Genomic DNA, 26,145 nt, shown 5'->3' with positions numbered 1-26,145 from the left:
AAGATCAGGAGAACAACAGATTCCAGAAAGTGCGTTTAGTCTAACTTTTCTGCAAAACACACCGAGAAACCCCAAAGCACTGATGGGAAAAGATCTTCAAAATACCGTGGGGGGGGGGGAGCAATTGCAATTATTGCAAACACCAAATTATAATGAGCCAGTGCACAATTATAGATCTCTTAAGCCTGATGCAGAATTCTTGTAATGTTTCTGACCCAACCAGCCTATTCACACCTGTTCCAACAGTTCCACAGCCTCCCTGCGATTTGTAGGTAGAAAACAGAGAGAGCGCTGCATCGGCATATTACTAATACCTTAGTCCAACCTGCCAAATTTTACTAATTTATTTGGAACATTTATAAACCTCTTAATCAAAGAGCTGTCTCATCGGTGTACAAATGGCTTTCCCCAGTGGCTTCCTGTAGATGTTAGAAAGCATAGGGGACAAGGTGGAAACCTGAAAACACATATGCCTAAGACTACGGGGCAGAATAGAAAATTCCCAGCACCACTGAATGAGACCATCTCTCCAAGCTGATCACAGCCGCCACATTGCATCTGTGCCAGTATTAATGCCAGCTATGGCTTTGATCCAGACTTAGTCATCCTTAGAAACAGATCCATCAAAATCAATGGAATTTAGTCATTATTAGCTGACGTCCCATTGATTTCAATGGAGCTTGTCAACGTCTTGGATGTAACCCAATATTTGAACCAGAGTTTGCAACCCCTCTGGCTGTCTTTGGACATTTGTCCGTGGTGTCATAGTGCCATGGACACACCCATCTCCCCCTTCCTGTTGTGTGCTGGATCCATTCAAAGATACAACAAGGAGCCCTTGACTTAATGCAAGCTAGGATCGCTGTTCCAAAGCCAGTAAACAGGGGAAGGGAGTCACATCTGTGGTGCTTGTTGACAGGCTCATAAACTGTGGCATATGAAGCCATAGTGTAGGGATCACCAATCTGTGGGCACCTGGACGGTGGCCCTTGAATTTTTATTTTGAGGGAGGATTGGTTTTATTTCAAGGGTAGGTCCTTCTTTGGAGGGGTTTTTCTGGATGTGTGTGTGATTGGGAAAGATGCACCTGGGCAGAGAGAGGGATAGGTGCATGGGTGACTGAAAGAGATGACTGTGGTCTGTATGCTTGGGGTGAGTGTGTTCATGTGCTGTGTGTGCAAGAGACCGTGGCTGAGATGTGTCCACCTTCTATATTTTTCTGGCACTACCCTGTTTCCCCAAAAATAAGACAGTGTCTTATATTAATTTTTGCTCCCAAAGATGTGCTAGGTCTTATTTTCAGGGGGTGTCTTGTTTTTCCATGAAGAAGAATACGGTACACATTTATTGTCTAATTGTGAGTCAGCCAGACTCCATCAGGGCAGAGCGAGCAGCAGGCGGAAGCTTGACCTGGCGGTGGCGCGGGCTCTCTGATTTAAGGAGACCGCGCACTGCCTGAACAGCTCCAGCTGCGCTGCGGCCAATCAGTGAGCTGCACGGTGGCGCCCGCCACTACAGTCCAGAGGAGTCAGGCGCCTTACGGTAGCTTCGGGGGCCTTATATTCGGGGAGGCCTTATGTTCAGGGGAGGCCTTATTATTGGGGAGGTCTTATTTTGGGGTGATGCCTTATATTACAGCGAGAGGCAAAACTGGAAGTAGGTCTCATTTTCGGGGGATGTCTTACTTTTGGGGAAACAGGGTAGGGAATGCTCCCTGTTATTGGAGAGCATGGGCATTGCTCTCTGTGTGTGATCAATACTGTTGTGGTCGCCACAATCAGAACCAGCAGGATGTACCAACATACAGGACTTGTCGAGTGGTGGCGGCAAAGCAACAATGACTGTACTGTCCCTAATTTTTTGTTACCGCCATGTCCCCAATGATAGCCATTTTGTAGCTGGAAGCCTCAGCACTTTCTAGGCAAGCGTTCAGACATGGGCAGATGATCACCTGCAAACCCTGGTGTGAAAATAAACATAGTTAGAATTAACCTTGGTGCAGATGTAAAGCTACATGATAGTTTACTGCGGAAAGTGAAAGGAGGGAAGGCTTCAAGAAGGAGCCTGTGGATGCTATGGGTCTCCCAGAGTTGTTAATTCTATTGGGAACATTATGTCATTTAGACTGGACCTTTTAAAGACCAAAGCCCATGGTCTGTATTGCTGCACCTTCTGCTTTCTTAGTCTTACATCAAAGTTCACATCTGTTACCCTGAAATAAAAATGATGTAAAGCTTCCAGTTCCAGACCATTGTTAGAGAGAGCAGAAATAGCGAATTCACAGCCTCTGCATGTTCTGTTCTCTTTTATATGCAAGACACATGCTTATGGACTTGACTGATGCACTCAACAAGAATAAGGAAGCATTAAAAATGCGTTAACAAGCAAACATTCAAGCCTAGAACAAGGAGAATGTTTTTAATGCCCATCTTCCCAGTGTCAGACAGTGGCACTGCTTTTGGAGACACATTTTAGTCACTTGTCTGCTCCATGGAAATTCTCCTTTTGCACAGCGAAAACACTCTTGCTGAAAACTGTTCAGAACTGAAAAACAGACTGTGTTTCATCCCGACAAATAAGGGTTTTCACATCGAGCTGGCCTTTTACAGAAAGCTAGCTAAATATTTAGCTCTGCAGGAGACTCGTGGGTAGTAATGCTCTGTGGATATATCGCTTGGGAACGAGAACTGGGTGGAATGGCTGCTGAATGCTTCTCAAAGGCTAAATTGGGTAAATATATATTTTTGCATGACTTGGTTCCTGTTGTGAATCAGTGGAAGAGGGGACCGTTATAAATTTGATAAAATGGTCATGCTGTTAACTTGACAGGAAGCAGTAGAAATCCTTCTTCCTCCAGAAATACCAATTCACAGGTAGAAAATGGATACTAAAAAGACAGAGCACAGCAACTGATTTTCTCCTCTGCATCCATACCTATAAATGTCCACACAGCTCCCCACAGTCCTGGGAGCCACACAGCTTCAAAGTGCAAACCACTGCAGTGGGGCGTAACTGAATATTATATAGAATTTTTGAGGGGGGGTGTTAATGGCTAACAGCTGTGCAATATCCATTTACGCATCCATAAATGAGCACGTGGTGTGAGTTTTCTGACAAAAAACTTCCAGTGCACTAATCTCCCCCCCCCCCTAGTTTTGAGTTAGCATGTTATTTTGACTCAGCTAAGCAACACTGAAAAAAGCATGTGCTGTCAATTCTACATGCTGTTAAATATGTGTTGTTGTTTTTCGCCACTTACCTTAACTGAAACATGTGATGCGATGGGGATCATAAAAGCAGACTTTTATGTCATTTCTCTCCATACTGTGTTCTTGGCGCTTGTCTGTCATCACACTGATGACCGAGTGGGCAGACAAGTTAAAATGGCGAACGTAGCTCAAGAACATGGGTAGGCAGACTAAGGCCCAGGGGCCGGATCCGGCCCAATCGCCTTCTAAATCCGGCCCACGGATGGTCCAGGAATCAGTGTGTTTTTACATGAGTAGAATGTGCCCTTTTATTTAAAATGCATCTCTGGGTTATTTGTGAGGCATAGGAATTCATTATTTTTTCCCAAAATATAGTCCGCCGTCCGCCCCCACAAGGTCTGAGGGACAGTGGACCGGCCCCCTGGTGAAAAAGTTTGCTGACCCCTGGTCAAGAATCTCGGAGCGAGTAGGTCAAGTGAGTGGGCAAGTGGCCAGCCCGGATAGGCCTTCCCACAACCCCGCTGCCACAAATGGCTGCAGGGGAAGGGAATGAAAGTGAGAAAGTCTTTCTCCCCTTTGTTTGCCCCCTGCTGCTAAGAGAAGAAGGCCTGTATTTTAAAATGCAAACTTACTACACTTGGAGGAGAGGAACTCACTTCTGCGGCAGCAACAGAGCAAGCACAGGGATGGGTGGTGGCGGGCGGGTGGTTGTCGGATGAGCTTGTAAGGGGATGGGGATAGTTTTGGGGGGCAAGCTGTACAGAAATTGGAGAGAGGGTTTGGGAGCAAAGCTGTAAGGGGAGGTTTTTGTGAGTTGTAAAGGGGGGGTTGGCAGAGGGTAGTGGGTGGGTGGGCAGCAAGCAAGAGCGATAGCCCCTAATAAACATAGTATTCATACAAATGCAAAGTTTTCGCTGGAAATGGCTTTCAGTAGAATATTTGTAAGTATTTTTAGATTTGACAACTCAACTGTTGTAATAACCTTGTTGAGAGAAAGAAAACGGAGGCACTGAAAACTGTTAACAAGATAACTTTAGCAGATTTGAAGAGCTGTGTTCATAAATACATGGCATTCACAGGGCCTTTGATTTTAGATTTGACTGTTTTGCAATGCAAGTTTCCCAATTTTGCTTGCATTGTATCTATCCATTACGTTACTGTTAGCAAACAAGGCATTTCTTTTTTTAAAAAAAAATTGTCCAGAAAAATACAGCAGTGGAGAAGCTTGTGGAAAATGTACCACACATCAGAGGTTGCAGCTTAAGGATTTTAGGCAAACGAGACTCTTTGAGATAACGTTATTCTATTAAAAGGAAGAAAGCCAAACATGTAATAGTACTGTGGTAATGCATATTACTAATACCACAGCCAGGAATTTAATTCTGCTTACTTTGTCTATACTAATCTGTTTCCTGTACCACAGACACGGGTGAGTAAAATGTCAGCTTTAAACCATGGGTTATTGTCAGGGGTTTAGGTGCAGAGGCACGGGCAAGGGAGGAAACAGAGAGCGAAGGGGAGGAGACAGAGGAAAGGATGAGTGATGACGACGACCCGAGATCTCCCAGTCTTTCCAGTGAATCAGAGGATTCACAGAAAGGAGCACCAGTGGCCAGGGCAAGGGGGGAGTCTAGGGAGGCACCCCAGGAAGATAGAGCCAGAGGAGACTCAGGGGGGAGCAGCTGGAAGTCGGGACCAGCGTCACCGCCAGGAAGCAGGGAAGAGGAAAGGAGCCAGGGGGGAAGCGCTGGCAGCTCACCACAGGAGGGAGGGCATGAGTCAGGAGTGGCCACACCTCCATCGGGGAGCGAAGAAACGGTTAAGAGGAAAGTGGAAGGTTGGGCGCGCGCGCCAAGTTCAAATGCAGAGGAAGGCGGCGCAGTGAGCAGCCCCGAAAGGGAACCAGGTCCTAAAGCCCGGCGCAAGGAGGCAGAAGGGTCCGGGTCAGCGTCAGAAGAATCACGGAAGGAAGAAGCCCCGGGGGGTAGAGGGACCCAGAGGAGGACAGTCAGGAGGAAAAGGTGGAGCAAGGCTAGGATATTAAGTTGGTGCGCACGGGGCGGAGACTCAGACGGAGCCTCGCCGATCTAGCTAGTAGACGTAGAGTTGCAGACAGCAGCGTGAGAATGGAAACTGTAATTCAATAAAGACTTTTACTTAATGACCGCTGGCTAGCGTGATCCTCTGTGAGCTAGGATCTTGAAGCAGCTCTGACAGTAGGCTCCGTCTCCACATTGTGGGCATCTGCAGCCTCGAGGAGGGGAGAGAAACAGGCGCCCACTAGCGAGCTCACGAACGGCAGGAGACATGACGGCTGAGCAGCAGATAGAGGACCTCAGAAAAGCAGTGGCACAACTGAACGCCGAGGTTCTCGCATCCAGGAAGAGAGAGGACGAGGCAGCTGCCGCCTGCAGGGATCTCCAGGTCAGGTTAGACGTACTGGCAAAGCAAACACCCCGGCAGGAGGGAATTGGGTTGGCGAGACGGACAGGCGGGCTACTCTCTCACTTCGATGGGAACCTGCAACAGTATCCCAACTTTAGAGCCGACGTACTGTGCGCACTGCAACTGTTGCATAAAGACTTTAGAGATGAACAGGAGAGAGTGGGGTTCATCATGTCCCATCTGCATGGGGAGGCGAAAGCATGGTTGCGCAATTTATGGAGAGATAACGATCCGGCGCTCCAGAATGCGGATGCCTTTATTAAAGCGATGGATGGGTGTTTCTTATCAAGTATTGACATTGATCTTGCACGGAAGGAGGTGCATGGGCTGAGACAAGGGAGGGCCAGCGTCAGACAGTATCATGCCCGCTTTTTCGCCTTGGTCAGCGCCCTGGAATGGGACAGAGATTCGGCTCCTGTAAGAGACCTCTTTTGGGAGGGACTGCACAACTCGATTAAAGATGAGATAGCGAGGGGGGAGAGACCCCGAACCACCCAGGAGGTCGTTCAGAGGGCACTGGCAGTGGGGGTGAGGCTGGAAGGACGTCCGTGGAGCAAGGACGAAGGACGTGGAGGGCGCGAACCAGCCGGGGGCCCCTCCTTCTTTCCCAGAGAAGCAGCACGGGCGCAATCCACGCCTCCGCCAGGAGGAGGAGCCGAACCTATGGAGGTTGGAGGTGCAAGGGCTCAGTCAGCAACCAGAGCCCTAGCACCGGCAGCAGTGAAGGCGAAGCCTCCTAGAGGGACCAGGAAGTGTTACGTCTGTGAGCAGCCAGGGCATATGGCGAAAGAGTGTCCCCAGAGGCCCCACAAGCTTACTGCAGCCTCAGCAATGGTGACTGCAGCAACGCAGCAGGGAGGACCACAGCAGGGAAACGACGATGTCTGGCTGGAGGAAGAGGCACTGGGGCCCAGCCAGACGTGTTAGTGACGCAGTCCCCAGAAATTTTACAGCCAGTGAACCCCCTCCCGCCCAAACCAGTAGTGAGGCTCACAGCATCTCTCCAGCTGCCCAATGGAATCACCATGGACGTGCCAATCACCATCGACTCCGGCAGCAACGTGGACTTTATAGGGCAGGAATTTGTCGACAGGCACGCTGTGCAGTTGCTGCCGGCCACACTGCCCCTGCAGGTTGTCACGGTGGATGGCAGGGAGCTGCTAGGGGGGCAAGTGGTGAAGCAGACGCCACCAATGGTGATGCGACTTGGGAATCACAGGGAAGTCATCAGCTTCAACGTCACTCAACTGTCTGACACGCCCATTGTATTGGGCATGAGTTGGCTGGACAAGCACAGCCCAACGATGGCTTGGTTCCAGAGGCAGCTGGTCTTCGGCTCTTCCTTTTGTGCTGAACACTGCATCGTACCCAGGCAGGAAGGAGAGGAAGAGGAGTCACAGCTGCTGCTAGGCACGCTGCAAGCGATTCCCCACAAGTACGCAGAATTTCTGGAAGTTTTCTGCGAGAAGGAGGCGGACAGGCTACCCCCTCACAGACCATATGACTGCAAAATTGACCTGCTGCCGGGGGCGGCGCTGCCTAAAGGGAAGCTGTATTCCATGTCTGAGGACGAACTGCAGGAACTCAAAGACTTCATCGATCATAATTTGGAGCGCGGTTTCATCCGGGAGTCTAAGGCAGCGGGGGGCAGTCCTGTATTCTTTGTTAAGAAGCGAGACACGCCCCAAAAAAGACTCGTAGTGGATTACAGGATTTTGAACAGTGTGACCAAGCCGTCGGACTTCCCCATGCCCCGCATCGACGACCTCCTGGCGAAGGTACGGAAGGGAAAGGTGTTCACCAAGTTGGACCTGCGGGGGGCGTACAACCTCATTCGCATGCGGGAGGGTGATGAGTGGAAGACAGCCATGTTCACGCCACTGGGTACCTACGAATACAGAGTTATGCCTTTTGGACTGCAAAATGGCGCTCACGTTTTTCAAGCATTTATGCATCACGTGTTGGCGGGACTTCTCTACAAGACGTGCGTCTGTTTCTTGGATGACATCCTGATCTTTTCGGAGTCGCAGCAAGAACATGACAAGCACGTCAAGGAAGTGCTGGGCAGGCTAAAGCAACACAGGCTCTACGCCAAGCTGGAGAAGTGCCAATTTGACGTGCCGGAGGTGGATTTTCTGGGCTACAAGCTGTCTGACAAGGGGCTCGCCATGGACAGCGCCAAGGTTCGAGCAGTGTTGGATTGGAAGAGCCCACGCAACCGGAAGGAGGTCCAACGGTTTGTCGGCTTTGCGAACTTCTATCGCAAGTTTATCAAGGGCTTCGCGATGCAGACGGCGGCCATCACTGACACCCTTAGCTCCAAGAAGAAGAAGTTCATCTGGACAGAGCAGGCGGAGCAGTCCTTTCAGGCCCTCAAGCGTCTTTTCGCGTCGGAAGAGCAGTTGCTTCATGTCAACCCCAGCATGCCGATGAGGGTGGAGACAGACGCTTCGGACAGAGCAGTGGGGGCGGTCCTGCTGCAGAAGGACCCGCAGGGCGTGTGGCGGCCGGGAGCGTTTTACTCCAGGAAGCTCAGCAAGTCCGAGCAGAACTACACCATATGGGACAGGGAGTTGCTGGCCATTCATGCAGCGTTCAAGGCGTGGAGGCACTTTCTGATCGGCGCCAAGCACACGGTGCAGGTTTGCACGGACCACAAGAATCTTGAGCACTGGCGCACGGCACAGTTCCTGAACCAGAGGCAGATACGTTGGGCTGAGTTCTTTGCGGACTTCGACTTCCGAATAGAGTATGTCCCGGGGGACACCAACATCATGGCAGACGCTCTCTCCCGCAAGCCACAGTATCTGGAGGACGCAACACCAGCGGCCGCCATGCACATCTTTGCACCGACAGTGTGGGCGTGCGCCGCGGCGACCGTGGACCTAGAGGCGGTGCGGCGAGCGTTGCAGGGGGACTCCTTCGCACAAACGAAGATGGCAGAGGTGCGAGGGGGCAAGGCGGCGGCCAACGGTTTCCAGCTACGAGATGGATTGCTCATCCGTAAAGGGGCCATCTACGTGCCGGGTGACGAACTTCGAGCCAAGGTGCTACAGCAGCTGCACGACGCACCCACGGCCGGGCACTTTGGCAAGGAGAAGACGGTAGAATTAGTAGCCAGGGATTTCTGGTGGCCTGGAATGAGAGGGGAGGTCGCAGACTACGTGGCGAGGTGTGACACCTGCCAGAGGGCAAAGCCGGTGCACAAACCGCCGGCTGGACTGTTGGAGCCGCTGCAAACTCCGGTCGAACCTTGGGAAAGGGTGGCTCTGGACTTTGTCACGGATCTGCCCAGCTCAAGGGGCAAGACGGCAGTGTTGGTGGTTGTGGACCTGTTCTCCAAGATGGCGCATTTCATTCCGTGTGCTAAGGTGGCCACGGCAGAGCAAACCGCCAAACTGTTCATAGACCACGTGTTCAAGGTTCACGGTCTGCCACGGTCTATTCTGTCCGACCGCGGGCGGCAGTTCATCTCGAACTTCTGGCAGAAGCTGATGGGCTTCCTAAACGTCAAGATCAATCTGGCGTCGGCGAGACACCCACAGACCAACGGGCAAGCGGAGCGAGCCAATGCCATCATGCAACAGTACCTGAGATGTTATGCAAACCAACAGCCTGCGACGTGGGTGGATTACCTGCCGCTTGCAGAGTTTGCCTACAACAACACGAAGCACGTATCCACGGGCGTCACGCCGTTCTTCGCCAACAACGGGCGGCACCCTAGAACCTTCCCGGGACTGGAATGCAGGGGAGAAGGGGAGCCGCAGTCAGCAGATGCGTTCGCGTCGGAGCTGCAGGAAGTCCACGATCAGCTGCGGCGCCACCTGGAGCTGGCTAAACACGCATACAAGGTACAAGCGGACAAACGCAGAAGGGTTGGCGAAGAGCTCCACGTGGGAGACTGGGTCTGGTTAGCAGCCCACGCAGTGCCGGCCAGGTCGTTGGCCAAGAAGAAACTAGGGCATAAACAACTGGGGCCATACCAAGTCGAAGAGCAGGTCAACCCGGTGGCTTTCAGGCTGGCGCTTCCGGAGGGTTCCAGAATGCATCCGGTGTTCCACAGATCGGTGCTCACTCCCTACAAGGCACCGCACAGGTTCCAGGAACCCGGAACGGCGCCGAGTCCGCTCAGAGAAGGAACGGGGCACGCGGGAGTGGCACAGGAGGAGCGCATCAACGAAGTCACGGAGATTTTGGACTCCAGATGGGGGGAAGAGGGAGTAGAATACTTTCTCGCCAGGGAAGGCACCCCGGCCAGTGCGAACAGCTGGGTGCCGGGCTACGCTTTAGACGAACCTCTGCTCAAAGACGAGTTTCATGCCCTCTTCCCACATAGACCTATGCCAGCAGACTTTTTCGACGACTGGCTTTTCACGCCCACGCTTTCGGACAGCACGTTCAGGGGGTTCGACTCGGACGAGGAACCAACACGAGACGTCCGTTCCCCGGAGGGGTCACCCTCGGGATCTGTCTCAGAACCCTCGTATTGGTGGGACGATAGGCCGGAGGAGCAGTTCCGCAGGAAGTGGCTGGAATGTTCCGGCCGAGCAACGCCGCCTGGAGGAAGTGCGGGAGAGACGGACATGGACATTTTCGGGGACGACCCTGGTTTCGAGCACGGCGGCACAGAGATGGAAGAGGAGGTGACTGTCGTCAACGAGAGCAGAGAGGAAGACCCGGAAGAGTTCCGATGGAGGCCTGCCACGGGAAGCGACCGATATCCGACGTTCGTCCCTTTGCAACAGCAGCCCCCAGCTCCAGCACCGGAAGGAGGGGAGGGGGGACTGGGGGGCTTCGAGGGGGGGATGGATGTCAGGGGTTTAGGTGCAGAGGCACGGGCAAGGGAGGAAACAGAGAGCGAAGGGGAGGAGACAGAGGAAAGGATGAGTGATGACGACGACCCGAGATCTCCCAGTCTTTCCAGTGAATCAGAGGATTCACAGAAAGGAGCACCAGTGGCCAGGGCAAGGGGGGAGTCTAGGGAGGCACCCCAGGAAGATAGAGCCAGAGGAGACTCAGGGGGGAGCAGCTGGAAGTCGGGACCAGCGTCACCGCCAGGAAGCAGGGAAGAGGAAAGGAGCCAGGGGGGAAGCGCTGGCAGCTCACCACAGGAGGGAGGGCATGAGTCAGGAGTGGCCACACCTCCATCGGGGAGCGAAGAAACGGTTAAGAGGAAAGTGGAAGGTTGGGCGCGCGCGCCAAGTTCAAATGCAGAGGAAGGCGGCGCAGTGAGCAGCCCCGAAAGGGAACCAGGTCCTAAAGCCCGGCGCAAGGAGGCAGAAGGGTCCGGGTCAGCGTCAGAAGAATCACGGAAGGAAGAAGCCCCGGGGGGTAGAGGGACCCAGAGGAGGACAGTCAGGAGGAAAAGGTGGAGCAAGGCTAGGATATTAAGTTGGTGCGCACGGGGCGGAGACTCAGACGGAGCCTCGCCGATCTAGCTAGTAGACGTAGAGTTGCAGACAGCAGCGTGAGAATGGAAACTGTAATTCAATAAAGACTTTTACTTAATGACCGCTGGCTAGCGTGATCCTCTGTGAGCTAGGATCTTGAAGCAGCTCTGACAGTTATGAATCTGGTTTATTCATCTCATCAGAATCTGTTTTAAGCTAGGATCCTCGGTTTGAACATAATACTCAGTAACACTTAATTCAATAAAAGCGAAATTGAATTCTTCTCACAGCTCTGTTGGAGGAGGGGTGGGTGTATTTGAGAGAGAGAATTTTGGCTATACCCCCTGGCATGTAACCCCTGATCACCCCACTCACTGTTCCTTACAGCCCTCAGGGGCAAAGCAGAAAGATTTATCTACCCTTGCACTAGACCATGGTTTAGCATTTTGTGTGGACACGACCACTGTGGGCTTGTAAAGACGTCTTCCTTTCTGCAAGATCATAGAAATTGATGTAGCTCTGCATGTCTGGCTGCATATGCCTGGCTGCTGGCATGAACTGAATGTTGATTAGGATTAATAAATAGCAGGATAGATGGAGGCTTTTCACTCCTTGGGGCTGCCAGGCAGCTGTTGTGCAAGAAGGGAGCTTGCTGTTTTGAGTTTTCTCAGCTGCTTTTCTTGGGGTGCTACTGTTTACCTTTGAGTTAGCGTGCCCTAAGAGGTTGGTAGCCTCCGACGGTTCACTGGGAAAGGAAAAATCTCATTCCCATTGTTTTCCAACAGCAAGTATTTCTCTGTTGGGTTCCAGTCTACAAGGCTTTGTTAGTCATGTAAAATGTGCTTGCTTAGATCCATTTGCAGAAATTCCCTCAAAGTTTTCTGTGTAGGCAAATGGGCATTCTCAGAGTGGATACATACCGTATTTTTCGCTCTATAAGACGCACCAGACCACAAGACGCACCTAATTTTTGGAGGAGGAAAACAAGAAAAAAAATATTCTGAATCTCAGAAACCAGAACAGCAAGAGGGATCGCTGTGCAGTGAAAGCAGCAATCCCTCTTGCTGTTCTGGCTTCTGGGATAGCTGCGCAGCCTGCATTCGCTCCATAAGATGCACACACATTTCCCCTTACTTTTTAGGAGGGAGAAAGTGAGTCTTATAGAGCAAAAAATACAGTATATTTTGGCAGGCGTGTTCAGGCCAGTACTAGCTAGGGTCTGTGTGGCAGAAGAAATATTGTGTTCTGATCTCTGCACATAATACACGAGCGTGCAAATTTGGGTGACATTTTTCTTCCTAGGCAAACCATCTTATTCTGTAATGGTTCTATCGTGTTATTCTCCTTTGGGCTGGAATCAGCTGCTCGGTGCTTTGATAGAAAAATCTCTAGCAGACAACCGCAGTGTCAGATCAGGCCAGAGTCCAGGTCTTTAAAGGGTTCCCCCATCTAGCAGTGAGTGGAAATGAAGAACAATCCCAGACTGTATTTTCACAGTTTCTGCTGCTGTGCCTGGAGTCCTGAATGCAGCAAGTTCATTTTCGTCTGGGATTTTAATACATCTTCAGTGCAGCTGTTCTAGTCCATTTGCTCTCATAATGCAGGTTTTAAAGAAATGTCTGAGCAGTTTCATTCTTGGGTTAAGTATCTGCATTAAAAATTTACAGCGTAGTTGGAACCTTTCCAATATCCTCAATCAGCACACACCATTTTATTACTATAATTAATCATTTCTGTTAAATGTACAAAGTGCATTATAGCACTTATCTCATTTATTCTTGCAATAACCTTGTGAGAGACGTTGGCTTAGGGAAAAAAGGGAATACATTTTACAGGAAACATATTTCTCTTTATACCTAGCTCACCCTTCAACAAACCCCCCCCCCCCCCGGCTTTCTTATGACTCTTGATGGTCTGCCAAACATTATTTCCCTTTATTAAACAGATTCACTGTTCTAGATTTTCGTATGTAGTCCAAAAGCTGGCAGTCATATAGGTGTGAATTTGCCCTTATCGTGTATTGATACATTATCATGTATTGATATACGTCAGTTGCTGTTTTGTTCTTTAAACAAGCCAAATTAGAATTTTCTTTTTGGCTCAGCAAGCCCTGTATTAAGCTATGATTATCAATAATGACAACAAAATGCTTTCCCAGACTTCACAAGGTGCTTTGCATGCATTATCTTTCATGTATAACCTTTACGAAAACGCTGTAAGATCAGTATTACGATCCTCATATGTTACACTGACTCATTCCACTTCTCCATCTTCCTACACTGGCTGGCAGCAACTCTCCAGGGTCTTAACTTCCCCCAAGTATTGAAAATGAGATGTTCCACCAGCATCCTCTTCTGAGGAATAGTCTTGTAGACCATCATCACATCTCTCCCCTAAATATCCTAAATATCTATTGATTTGTATTTGAATGTGTTTTCTATGGTGAGATACTGAAGGAACATGCAGAGTCATATCAGTTTTAAGGACTGCATCTTTGAGTTCTAATGCTAAAGCCCTTGGGAGCCCATGGCAAATGCACTTAGATAAGACAAGGTTCCTGTGCACAAGTAGGGTTTTTAACACCTTCAGCTGAATGTGCATAATACTGTAGTAGTAGTAGTAGTAGTAGTAGTAGTAGTAGTAGTAATAATAATAATAATTTATTAGTTATACCCTGCCCATCTAGCTGGGTTTCCCCAGCAACTCTGGGCAGCTTCCAACAGAATATTAGAATACAATCGTCTATCAAACATTAAAAGCTTCGCTAAACAGGGCTGCCTTCAGATGTCTTCTAAAAGTCTGGTAGTTGTTCTCTTTGACATCTGGTGGGAGGGTGTTCCGCAGGGTGGGTGCCACTACCGAGAAGGCCCTCTACCTGGTTCCCTGTAACTTGGCTTCTTGCAGCGAGGGAACCGCCAGAAGGCCCTCGCTGCTGGACCTCAGTGTCTGGGCAGAACGATGGGGGTGGAAGACGCTCCTTCATGTATACTGGACCGAGCCTGTTTAGGGCTTTAAAGGTCAGCACCAACATTTTGAATAGCACCAACACATAGAATCTCCTTTTGTTAGCAACTCTACAATGAAATTCTGACCCCTGTTGCAGTGCATGCTTAGCACTAATATGTATTCTTTCCCCTTCAGAAATTGACCATTTAATGCTTGTACAAGAACTTGATATTTCTGAGGAGGGGGACTGCTTCCATTAATGCAACCCTTTAAAAAGTCCTTATATTTTCAACGACAAGTTCCAAGAGGGCAGTTTTTAATGCAAAAACCCAAGCTGTCAGATACTCAGCTTGGTCCTTCTGTGTATATATTTAATACGACTGTTTTATCAAATCTATAACTGGCACCCCAGATGAGTAAGAAATGTCTGCAAAATTTCCTTGACAAATTTGGTTATGGCTCCAGATTAACTTGATTCTGATCAATATGACTCCTTTATCAAATCTAAAGTTGTCATCCCAGATAAATAAGATATGTCTGCAGACTATCCTTAGCAAATTTGGTTATGGCTCCACGTTACCTTGATTCTGATAGATGGAGACATCTAGGAATTCAAGTCTGTCATTTTAATCCCAGGACTGTTGACGATTGGAGAAAACGATGTGACCGCTTCTTTTGGAACATAAGCTTTTGGTAGGGCTAGGTGGGGGAAAGTGTTGACAGTAAATACCCATGGAAACTTCATCTTTTTGGTTTGTGGAATGTCTCCTAGAACAAGCCACGTGGGCTATCTTAGACTTAGGAGCTAGCTCTGACTGCTAAACCAAAAAAAATGGTGTGTGTCGTTCTCAGCGCCTTCAGTTCTCGCAGTTATCGTGCTTCTTGGCACTTTGCAAATGTGCCTTCTCAAAGTTGGTGATTGGAAAACAGGCCTCTGCGTGTGACTTGGACCATTGCTTCATTGAGATTAGTAGTAAACAACTTTGTGCATCTGTAACTACCGTATTTTTTGCACCATAACACTCACTTTTTTCCTCCTAGAAAGTAAGGGGAAATGTCTGTGCGTGTTATGGAGGAAATGCCTACGGGTGGCATGCCTACGGATTTTCCTCCTCTAAAAACTACGTGCGTGTTATGGTCGGGTGCGTGTTATAGAGCGGAAAATACGGTACTTCTGCTTCCACAGCATTGATTGTTGGGCTGAGCTATTAGCGGTGTTGAGAGCGACACCTGGTGGAAATGCTCAGCTAACAATACACAATGGTTGCAAGAGCGGCAGAGTTCTTTGGAATAATGTAATTTCTGTAGGTCTCCTGTTTACATTTTACTAGAGCATGTACTCATGCATTCCTGAGCATTAATGATTTGATTTTTGTCCCAATAGACTGAAGACCCAACCATGGAAAGGCCGTATACTTTTAAAGATTTCCTCCTCAGGCCAAGAAGGTGAGAATATGGACATATATTATAGATGAATAATATAACATAAGAATAGTAAAACATAATATGTGTACTGTGTAATTTACAGTTTATGTACAGATTGATAGATAGCTAAAACTAAGTGCCTTTCAAGTTCAACAGGACATTATTTATCCCTCCTTTTTTACTATTTCCTCTGTAGTCACAAATCTCGAGTAAAGGGATTTCTGAGGCTGAAGATGGCATATATGCCAAAAAACGGAGGGCAAGAAGAGGATGGTGATCAGAGGGAGGATTCTGAGGTAAACTGCTTTAAATACGAGATTTCCAAATTTCTTTATTTCTCTGTAACTGTTGCATATCTGATAGACATTCTGCTTTACTGATCATATTGCTAAAAGGTATTCTCCTTATTATTTCTTTCATTTAATCGTCACTTTCCACACAAAAAGTCTCGCAGCGACTTTCAGATCCATAAAACACCGAAAGCTTACAATTGTGTAAAAACATTAACACTGGGCTTAGGTCAAAGTTTCAGTACAATAGTGAGGACTTCAGCTACTCCAGATTCAGATAGCTGAGCCAGGTTTGTTTTGGTATTCAACTCAGGCTCCCGTCTACAGCACAGCAGCCAGATTCTGCAGCTATTAACAAAAATGAACTTTGATGGCCAAGCTCAATTTCAGTAATGGAAAATCATTATAATCTGCAAGTTCTGCAAGAAAGAAGGGAGACACCATATTCTATCAAGCACTTTGTCCCTTGAAGAAGATGAACAGAAATTCCTCATATCTAGATTTTGTTTCTAAGAGCTAATACACGATGCTCTGCTAAATCTTTGCTGCGATTTCTGTTCTTCTTCTTTTTACTATTGGTTCTATCTTATCATTACGTGCTTACATTTTTAAGTATGATTCTGAGCGGCCCTGGGAACACGATTTGTTGTTGGTGGTGCAGCATATAAATTTTCAAAATAAACGCTGAAATGCATAAACAGATCGATTCCACAGGTGTGGGCGAGAGAGATAGTTTCAGGAGTGAAGTGTCAAGTTCATGGGATCCTTTCAGCAGAATATGACGTGGTTTGCTACGGCAGAGAGAACGAAATCTGCAGAAAAAGCTTTCATCTAACTACTCAATTATGCTACTTCAATCGCAGCTTACAATGCAACTGCTTTCTTCAAACGTTGCTGCAGCGCTGGTGACCTGTGGCTTGAGTGGGTGGGAATGCATTAGGGTGGATGTTACTTGTAAGTTTGTCATTTGTCACAAGCCAAAGAGCCCACGCTGTTAACACATCCAAAGTGTTTTATGAATCAGCCAGGAGAGCTGGAACAGCTTTCTATTGAAATTGTATCTTTTCATGATATGAGTGAATCAGATACGAGCTATTTCAGCCTTTATTCCTAGTGATGACCTCGAGGACGAAGCATTGTTTTCAGTCCTAATTGAATAAATGCCAATTCTGCGTTACGAAGCAAGCATAGAATTCCTTCCCATTTTGCTATGTCACGTTGCAGAACAGAGCTGTTCTTTGCAGCAAAATTCCAGCAATATTGGGCAAACTAAAATAACTCTCTTACTCTCCAAAGTTCGAAAGTTCGACATTAAGTTTATCAAGGAAAGACGTGCTTTGTGTTTTCGCTAAATCACGCTCGGGGGGGGGGGGAATCAGCCTCAACCATGCTTTTTCCATCATTTATATTTCACTAGTGAGATGTGCTTTCTGTAAGGCTGACTTTTGAAGGTGGTTAGGAGATGGGGGGCTAGTTCAGGATGTTGCAGCCTGCCTCTTTTCTTGAGAAATGGCCCCTGTATAAAAATGCCACCTTTCTTCCCCATCTGCGCTATAACTGTCTATATGCTTCTATCTCCAGCTCAAAGTGCAGTGGTACCTTGGTTGTCAAACTTAATCCGTTCTGGGAGTCAGTTTGACTCCTGGAACCGTTCAAAAACCAAGTTGCGGCTTCTGATTGGCTGCAGGAACTTCCTGCAGTCATCGGAAGTTGCGTCGGAAGTTCGGCTTCCAAAAAACGTTCGCAAACCGGAACACTTGCTTCCAGGTTTGTGGCATTCGGGAGCTGATATGTCTGAGAGTTAAGCCGTTCGACAACCAAGGTACCACTGTACAGGTGATTCCTTTTAAAGTCCTACGCCATCTGCTCCTGGAGTGCTGCCTTCAACATATTCTCCCCCATTCTTTAGATCTTTATTTGGAGGTGATGCTCCACAGTCTAGCTTTCATGGAAACAAGATACCGTATTTTTCGCTCCATAAGATGCACCTGACCATAAGACACACCTAGTTTTTAGAGGGGGAATGCAAGGGGGGGGGGAATCTTTAAAGGGAGCGCTGAGCAGAGCCTGTATGCATCCCAGGCTCTGCTCAGCGCTCCCTTTCACGAGCCACGTGGAGCATGTGTGCGGCGCTTGCGGGCTTTCCCCAAGGAGGGAGAAGGGCAGCCGGTCACTGATGGGCTGCCCTTCTCCCTCCTCAGGGAAAAGCCCCCAAGAGTGTGGCTCTGTGTGGCTCTTTAAAGGGAGCGTGGCTCTTGGGGGCTTTTCCAGGAGGTGGGGAAAGGGACTGAGGGGCTAAGCCAGAAGCTAGAACAGAAAGAGGGAGCACTGCGCAGCGATCCCTCTAGCTGTTCCGGCTTCTGGGATAGCCGTGCAGCCTGCATTTGCTCCATAAGACGCACACACATTTCCCCTTACTTTTTAGGAGGGAGAAAGTGCATCTTATAGAGTGAAAAATATGGTATTTGGAGGAATGGAGTGAGTCCTTGTTGAGTGCATTGGGAGAACAGCTTACCATAAACAAATGCTTGCTTTGTCATTGCTACCATGCAGCATGTTTCGCTGCTACTATATTATGTGAAATTTTGACTACTGAAAGCCCTGCTGCTTCTCTTCTGTCATGCTAGAAAGTTGCATACACTTGAATTGGGTTTTTTTCAAATTAATTTGCATTTTCCTCTCCCCCCCCCTTCAAAGCATGGCTGGGAAGTGGTGGACTCCAATGATTCTCCATCTCAACGCCAAGAGGAGTTACCGCCACCTCCCTTACCTCCTGGATGGGAAGAAAAAGTGGACAACCTTGGGCGTACCTATTACGTCAACCATAACAACAGGACAACGCAGTGGCACCGGCCAAGTTTAATGTAAGTGCATGCCTTCATGCAGCGTATAATTAACTTATGATACTGAGCACCGCAAGATGTGCTGATGTGGTGTAGTGGTTAAGAGCAGTGGACTCGTAATCTGGTGAACCAGGTTCGATTCCCCACTCCTCCACATGCAGCTGCTGGGTGACCTTAGGCTAGTCACACTTCTCTGAAGTCTCTCAGCCTTACTCACCTCACAGAGTGTTTGTTGTGGGGGAGGAAGGGAAAGGAGATTGTTAGCCGCTTTGAGACTCCTTCGGGTAGTGATAAAGTGGGATATCAAATCCAAACTCTTCTTCATCATCTTCTTCTTGAGAGCCAGTGTGGTGTAGTGGTTAAGAGCGGTAGTCTCGTAATCTGGGGAACCGGGTTCGCGTCTCCGCTCCTCCACATGCAGCTGCTGGGTGACCTTGGGCCAGTCACAGTTCTTTGAAGTCTCTCAGCCCCACTCACCTCACAGAGTGTTTGTTGTGGGGGAGGAAGGGAAAGGAGAATGTTAGCTGCTCTGAGACTCCTTAAAGGGAGTGAAAGGCGGGATATCAAATCCAAACTCTTCTTCTTCTTCTGATGGTCAGCACCCCAAATGGCTTTCTAAAGTAGTAGGAAAAATTAATGGTGGAAAAGCCCATCAACAGCTATTAACCATAATACAGGCATACATAATTTTCTTTATGTGCTGCTTCTCCACAGTTCAAACCATGCTCAAGGCGGCTTACAACTTGAACAAAATACACGTTTACGACAAAGGTAGTCATAAGCAACAAATATAAACATTAAACACAAGCAAACTGAACAATACCCACATAAATCACAAGTTCTAAAATAAAGATATAAAAAACCAACAGCAACAATCTCCCCACAACAAAGAAGCCTCAGCAACAACTTAGCCCTAGAGTATGTTCCGCAGCCTCAGCTTTTGTAGCTGGAGTCAGTCCAAGCCCCGCCCTCCCAGGTCAGGTGGGAGAAGACCTGCAGGGCAAGGAGCACGTCTTCCAGAACTAAACGCTGTAATAACTAAATAGAATCTCTGTATTCAGATTTGGTGGACAAACAGCAGCAGAGGCCTTTAGCTTTCTTGTCGTGATCATGGGTTTTCTGGAGGATTCTGACTCGTCACTGTTGAAAACAGGGCACTGGACTGAAGCTTAAAAAGTTTGTGCTTGTTCTCACCTGTAGAGCTGATGTTTGATAGTTGAGGGGTGAAATATGAAACCCCTAAAGTAATATTTGTTGTTCAAGATAATGTAAAGGAAGGTGAAGCTAGCAATTTAAATGCCACATATTTCTGATAGTTGTTTCATCTGCGTTTATTCCACCCTTCGTTCATCAGGGAGCCTGCACTTGTGAGACTGATAGATAGATTCATCAAACAGTGCTGCATTTTCAGTGAAGTAATGCAGACTGCTCTAGGAAGTAGCCTCATAATTGATGGTTTGTAAAATGTTTTGCGGTTGTCTGGAAACGGAAGTTCATAATTTCATAGTCACTGCTTGCATAGACAATTTAAAATTCCAGGTCATTAAACATTATTATTATTATTATTATTATTATTATTATTATTATTATTATTATTATTATTATTATTATTATTTGTACCCCACCCATCTGACTGGGTTTCCCCAGCCACTCTGGGTGGCTTCCAACAAAGAATAAAATACATTAAAATGTCACACATTAAAAACTTCTCTGAACAAGGCTGCCTTCAGATGTCTTCTAAATGTCAGGTAGTTGTTTATCTCTTTGACATCTGATGGGAGGGCGTTCCACAGGGCGGACGCCACCACCAGGAAGGCCCTCTGCCTGGTTCCCTGTAGCTTTGCTTCTCACAGTGACCTGGTTTGGAAGTTTAATAAGTCAATATGTGAACAACTCTTTTGCCCATGGATGCAGATAATTCTCCTCTCTTTTTGAAAGAAAAATGAAACCTGACCCTAGATTGTTTTAAAACTGGTAACCATAGTTTCTCAGTGCAGATGAAACAGGAAACTATGGTTACTTAGAGACTTACTGGTTTGATTGCTAACTCTACAAAAGGCTGCATGCCTGGGCAAAAGGCTAGTTCATATCTCAGTTCATCAGTCCAAGATGTGATCCTCCAAAATCTGCCTTAAAGTACTTGTTGTATATCTGATAAAAGGGGCAGTTTTTTTTTTACAAAACCTCCTGCTGCACTCAGTGTAGATCTCCTTGATGGTTCTGTTGCAACAGAACAACAAACTGACTCTTTCAGATTTTTTAATTTTTAAGTGTGTTTAGATTTGCCATTAGTATATGTCTTAGGGTTAGTTTACAGAGAAAAGACTCCAGCTATATTGGCTTATGCTTGATTCCCGCTTCACCTTCCTGAACCTATTTCACTGCTCATTTTTCACACGATTATTAAAGCTTAATCTGATGCACTGGCTGCAATCCCAAACACGTTTAAAGATTAAATCCAGTTTTCCACTAGTGGGTTTTACTTCTGAGTAAGGATACATAGAATTGGATTGTTAATCCTGTTGACTCTAGTGCTCTAACACGGTGTGATTTAAAACACTATTTAGAAATGAGTCCTATTGGAAATCAATGCAGCTGCCACATAGCATATCTACAATATAAATAGACTTAAATCAGAGACCTTTACATTTACTGGGTGGAATTCAGCTCCATGCTGGGGTGAACATTGCAATCCCCTCTGTTCTCTCCCTGTAACCATTTTTGGGGTTCTCAGACACCACCCCCAAGCTAATTTTAAGGGACACTGGAAAGCCAATAGCGGGAGGCCCTATTGCACAAGCCTTCTAGACTGCAGGTTTGTTTCATTATTTTGAACCAGAGCCTATCATGAACATTGCTGAGTCTCTTTAGACTGCAGTCCTGTGTACACCTACTTATGAGTAAGTCCCACTGAACTTCATGGGGCTTACTTCAGAGTAGACATGCGTGGGATTGACATGTAAGGCACACATCTTTAGCTTAAAGCCTGCTGTATCTTGAGGTCCCCTCTCAGCATCTCAATTTAATTCCATGCAATACAGCCTGCCTAGCTTGTTCAGTGCTTCACTTTGCTGATTAGTCTTCCAAAGTTTTTCAGCGCTGTGAAATTGAAGAATGAAGAGATGGTCCCTTCAGGACATGGGGACGTTTTTCTCCTGTAGTTATTTTATACAGCAGGATTTATCACATCTCATTATCTGATATTTCCCCTGTGTGGGAGTTTCCTCCATTGTACAAAGACATTTTTGATTAGAGACTCAGCAGTTGATGCTGATTTTTGCAAGTTTACCATCCATTTAGAGAGCAGAGTAGCTCTGTCGTAATATGCTTATAGGCATTTCGTGTGTATGTGTATCAATATTGTTTGATTTATTGGATAAAGGGGAACGATATCACTGGCACGACATTCTGCGCCAGTCTTTTAAAAAAAATTCTCCAACTGAACCAAGGACTCTCATTTCCCCACGACTAGTCCAGCATGTATTTCCCATGCTTCCCATTAATCCACCATAATGAAATTTTAGATGTTAAAATCTATTTAGCCCTGGTCAGAAGGAAATAACTGTGAGTCTCACCTCTCCTACCTGACCAACAGCAATAAACACTCGTCTCCATAATTGCCCTTTCCCATGTCACCTTCCCATTGATTTGGTTCCATCAAGGAGTCAATTGTCTATCCTCCTTGTCACCAAGATGAAAATAGACTAATCTCGTAATAATTTGATATTTGACCTAACATCTTGCAAACAAATGCAGTTCCGGCATGCAAATGAGAAACTTGTTCAGCTCAAGTTAGCTAGATGGAATTTTGCATTTGTTTCCCTCTGTATTCTGCTTATTTCTTACTCCTTCCATTCTCGTTTAAAAAAATAAAATAAATCCTTTCTGATTCAAATCTTTGCGGTTATCTGTTTGTGGCCGTGAGCTCAATGGAGCCCTTGAGGTCTTCCTGTGGTGCTCATGAAGCTTCTGAGCCCCTCCCCAAATTAGTACCCCCTTGGATTTGCAGTAGTGAGGATGGTTTATACCATGGGTAGGCAAACTAAGGCCCGGGGGCTGGATCCGGCCCAATCACCTTCTAAATCTGGCCCACAGATGGTCTGGGAATCAGTGTGTTTTTACATGAGTAGAATGTGCCCTTTTATTTAAAATGCATCTCTGGGTTATTTGTGGGGCATAGGAATTCGTTCATCCCCCCCCCCCCCAATATAGGTCCGGTCCCTCACAAGGTTTGAGGGACAGTGGACTGGCCTCCTGCTGAAAAAGTTTGCTGACTCCCGGTTTATACCCTTTTCACCCTTGATAATTATGTAGAGCTGAAGCAGGGAGTTGAAAGAGTGATGCTCTTTTCCACTTGCTCTTTCAGCTTAAGCTAAGCCTTGGAATTTATGTAATTTTACTGGATCTGGGTTTTATGCACATCCCTTGGGAAAGCGTGCTTGCTCCTGCCTTTTCTCTTTATGTGGGCGAGCAGAAATCCAGGGCAGGGGGGAAGAGAAAGGGACTAAAGGAGATGGCAGGGCCAACACTTGCTCAAATATCCAAATGTCCCTACAGCCCTTAAAAGGTTGGCAGCCCCTGATCGGAGTATTTTTTACCAGACGTGGAAAACAAAATGGTCTCATTAAGCTTAAGCGATGTCACAGTTAGTTCTCCCCACCCCCACCCCCAATGTTTCACTGAATTACATACACATGTAATTTATGTAATCTTCTTACCTTGGTGATGGGAGTGCTTTTCATGTTCACCGCTGAGGATTTTTTTGAGCGTTTCTTAGAATTACCCTTCTAAAAATTTGTAAAGCTTAACTTCAAATACCATGTATAATTGAATGGGGGGGGGTATCAGCTGTACTGACACCAGGCATTAGTTTAACATCCAGTTGTGTTTCGCTTTTTGACAAGCAGCTACGTTTTCTTTCCACTGCGACATAAATATTGCAAGTTGGATGTTTGTTTTTCCTTTGGATTTATAGCCGTAATTTCGGTCATGTACTCTCTAGCGCCAACCTCGGTTATTGCATTATCTTTTGACGCTGCAAGTAATCCTTATTTTGATAACTTATTTTGATAATCAGATTGTTGAAACACCGTTTTTTGATAAGATGGGAAAGTTGATTTATGAAACTCAAAAGAGTTTTGTTTTCTGAATATGAACAAGAGTGTTGGAATTTTAGGCTTCTTGATATGAAGCGGTAAAGCTGTTCTACAGAGTATGCTTGGTAATGGAGTCTCCTCCCTCAAAGATCAATACTTTTAACATAAAGTAAAGGTAAATGGACCCCTGACCATTAGGTCCAGTCATGGCCGACTCTGGGGTTGTGGTGCTCATCTCACTTTATTGGCCGAGGGAGCCGGCGTAGAGCTTCCGGGTCATGTGGCCAGCATGACTAAGCTGCTTCTGGTGAACCAGAGCAGCGCATCGAAATGCCGTTTACCTTCCTGCCAGAGTGGTACCTATTTATCTACTTGCACTTTGACGTGCTTTCAAACTGCTAGGTTGGCAGGAGCAGGGACCAAGCAACGGGAGCTCACCCCGTCTCGGGGATTCGAACCGCCAACCTTCTGATCGACAAGCCCTAGGCTCTGTGGTTTAACCCACAGCGCCACCCGTGTCCCTCCACTTTTAACATACAAGAGTTCTAACATACAACCTCTTCCTGAGACCCTGGAAAGCTGCTGAGACAATGGACACTACTAGACTGGTTAAGTAGAAATTAACTTTTAACATACAAGAGCTAATTTCTACTTAACCAGTCTAGTAGTGTCCACTGTCTCAGCAGCTTTCCAGGGTCTCAGGAAGAGGTTCTTCCTAGCCCTGTTCCATGAGGTCACTTAACTGGAGATTCCAGAACCTGGGACTGCATGCTTGAAAAAAACATTTTCAAATATTACGGTGCGGCTCCTTCCAAAATCTATGGCTCCTTTACCTTGTTCAGGTGAAAAAGGAAGTAGTGTGGTGTTGGCATCGGACCCATTCCCAACTTCGAACAAGCTTGTCCATTCCTTTGAAGCTTTGAAGTTGTATTCAAAGAAACCAGCTCTAGCACACTTCAGCAACCTTTTAGCTTGTGTTAGTGGTTGTAAGGATAAATAAATAGGAACTACTGGCAGTCGTTCCCCGCTCTCACCCCAAAGCCAAGGAGAAAAGGGGGAATTCCCAAGCAAAGGACCCCTAGGTGATTTCCATTTCAGGTGCACAATCAGTTCCTTATTAAAGGGATGGCAATGAATTAGATTTTCAGCAGAACAATTAAAAAGCCTTTTCTGTCAGTCTCCAGAAGAATGAGCAATGGAGCTTGGGGTCTTCTCTCTCACCCCGTGAGATAGTTTTTCTGAGGTCATCATCACTACACAGTAAGGAGAACTGCATCAACAGGGTTATATCCAGTAATGTAAAGGTAAAGGGACCCCTGACCATTAAGTCCAGTCGTGACTGACTCTGGGGTTGCGGCGCTCATCTCGCTTTATTGGCTAAGGGAGCCGGCGTACAGCTTCCAGGTCATGTGGCCAGCATGACTAATCCGCTTCTGGCAAACCAGAGCAGCGCACGGAAACGCCGTGGTACCTATTTATCTACTTGCACTTTGACGTGCTTTCGAACTGCTAGGTTGGCAGGAGCAGGGACCGATCAACGGGAGCTCACCCTGTCGCGGGGATTCGAACCGCCAACCTTCTGAGCAGCAAGTCCTAGGCTCTGTGGTTTAACCCACAGCGCCACCCACACCCCTACCCTGCATGTACCTCAGGTGCTTCTCCTGAGGTACTGTGCTTTAAATACCGTACATGCTTCAGGCTGGACTCTGTTCCTATGGCAAGAACTGAAATTTGCCCTTAATGAAGTTGACTTCTTGAAACTGGCTGCAGGCTTTCTTTGCTTTGGAGTACAGAATGATCTCACTTTAATCTGCCTTGCAATAGACCTAGGGATTCATCACTAGCTGTGATAGGAGATGCATAGAGTGGACTTTATAGGTCGTGAAATGTTGCTTTTAAATTTGGTGCTAATTTAGGTGTGCTGCTCATACTTGCCTCCTCTTCCGACCTAACTCATTACTCTTTTGTCAACCTCACATTTCAGGGATGTGGCATCCGAATCCGACAACAACATCAGGCAAATAAACCAAGAGGCGGCTCACCGGAGGTTTCGATCCAGGAGGCACATTAGCGAGGATTTGGACCCAGAGGTACCACCCTTGGAGGGCGGAGAAGCACCTGAGGTACATGCAGGACTTAAAACTGGCTTTTCAGTTTGGTGCTCTACGTGATTTTACAGAAAGTCTGCTTCAAATGCCTTAGGAACTGAGGCTTCCAAACACAAAATGTGTGTTAAAAGCAAGATTAGAAAGGTACAGTGTGGGAGATTCATGAGGGGAAAACGTAAGTTCCTTCAGCCTATTGTGTGAAGCCTTGTGTTGTCCTTTGTTAGTATATTATTGTTTCCCAGTGACCTTCCTTAGTTAGTAAATGCAACCGAGCAATAGAACAGCTGAACAGGCATAGGCAAACTTGGCCCTCCAGATGCTTTGGGACTACAATTCCCATCATCCCTGACAACTGGTGCTGTTAGCTAGGGATCATGGGTGTTGTAGTCCCAA

At 47.1% G+C, this 26,145-nt stretch overlaps 1 protein-coding gene across 5 annotated transcripts in view; it reads left to right on the top strand.

The window, feature by feature from the left end:
- NEDD4L (NEDD4 like E3 ubiquitin protein ligase) overlaps positions 1-26,145 on the top strand; it is a 129,877-nt gene that overhangs the window by 47,728 nt on the left and 56,004 nt on the right. For all 5 annotated transcript variants that reach the window (XM_081212675.1, XM_081212673.1, XM_081212671.1 and 2 more), the window contains exons 3-6: positions 15,375-15,436; positions 15,612-15,711; positions 18,403-18,569; positions 25,629-25,767. In XM_081212675.1, coding sequence (XP_081068801.1) covers positions 15,375-15,436; positions 15,612-15,711; positions 18,403-18,569; positions 25,629-25,767 — 468 coding nt within the window. The remainder of the gene's footprint in view (positions 1-15,374; positions 15,437-15,611; positions 15,712-18,402; positions 18,570-25,628; positions 25,768-26,145) is intronic.

Source organism: Podarcis bocagei (genome assembly GCF_964188305.1).
Source record: "Podarcis bocagei genome assembly, chromosome: 11".
Lineage (NCBI taxonomy): Eukaryota > Metazoa > Chordata > Lepidosauria > Squamata > Lacertidae > Podarcis > Podarcis bocagei.
This window is presented reverse-complemented; position numbering and strand designations above follow the sequence as displayed.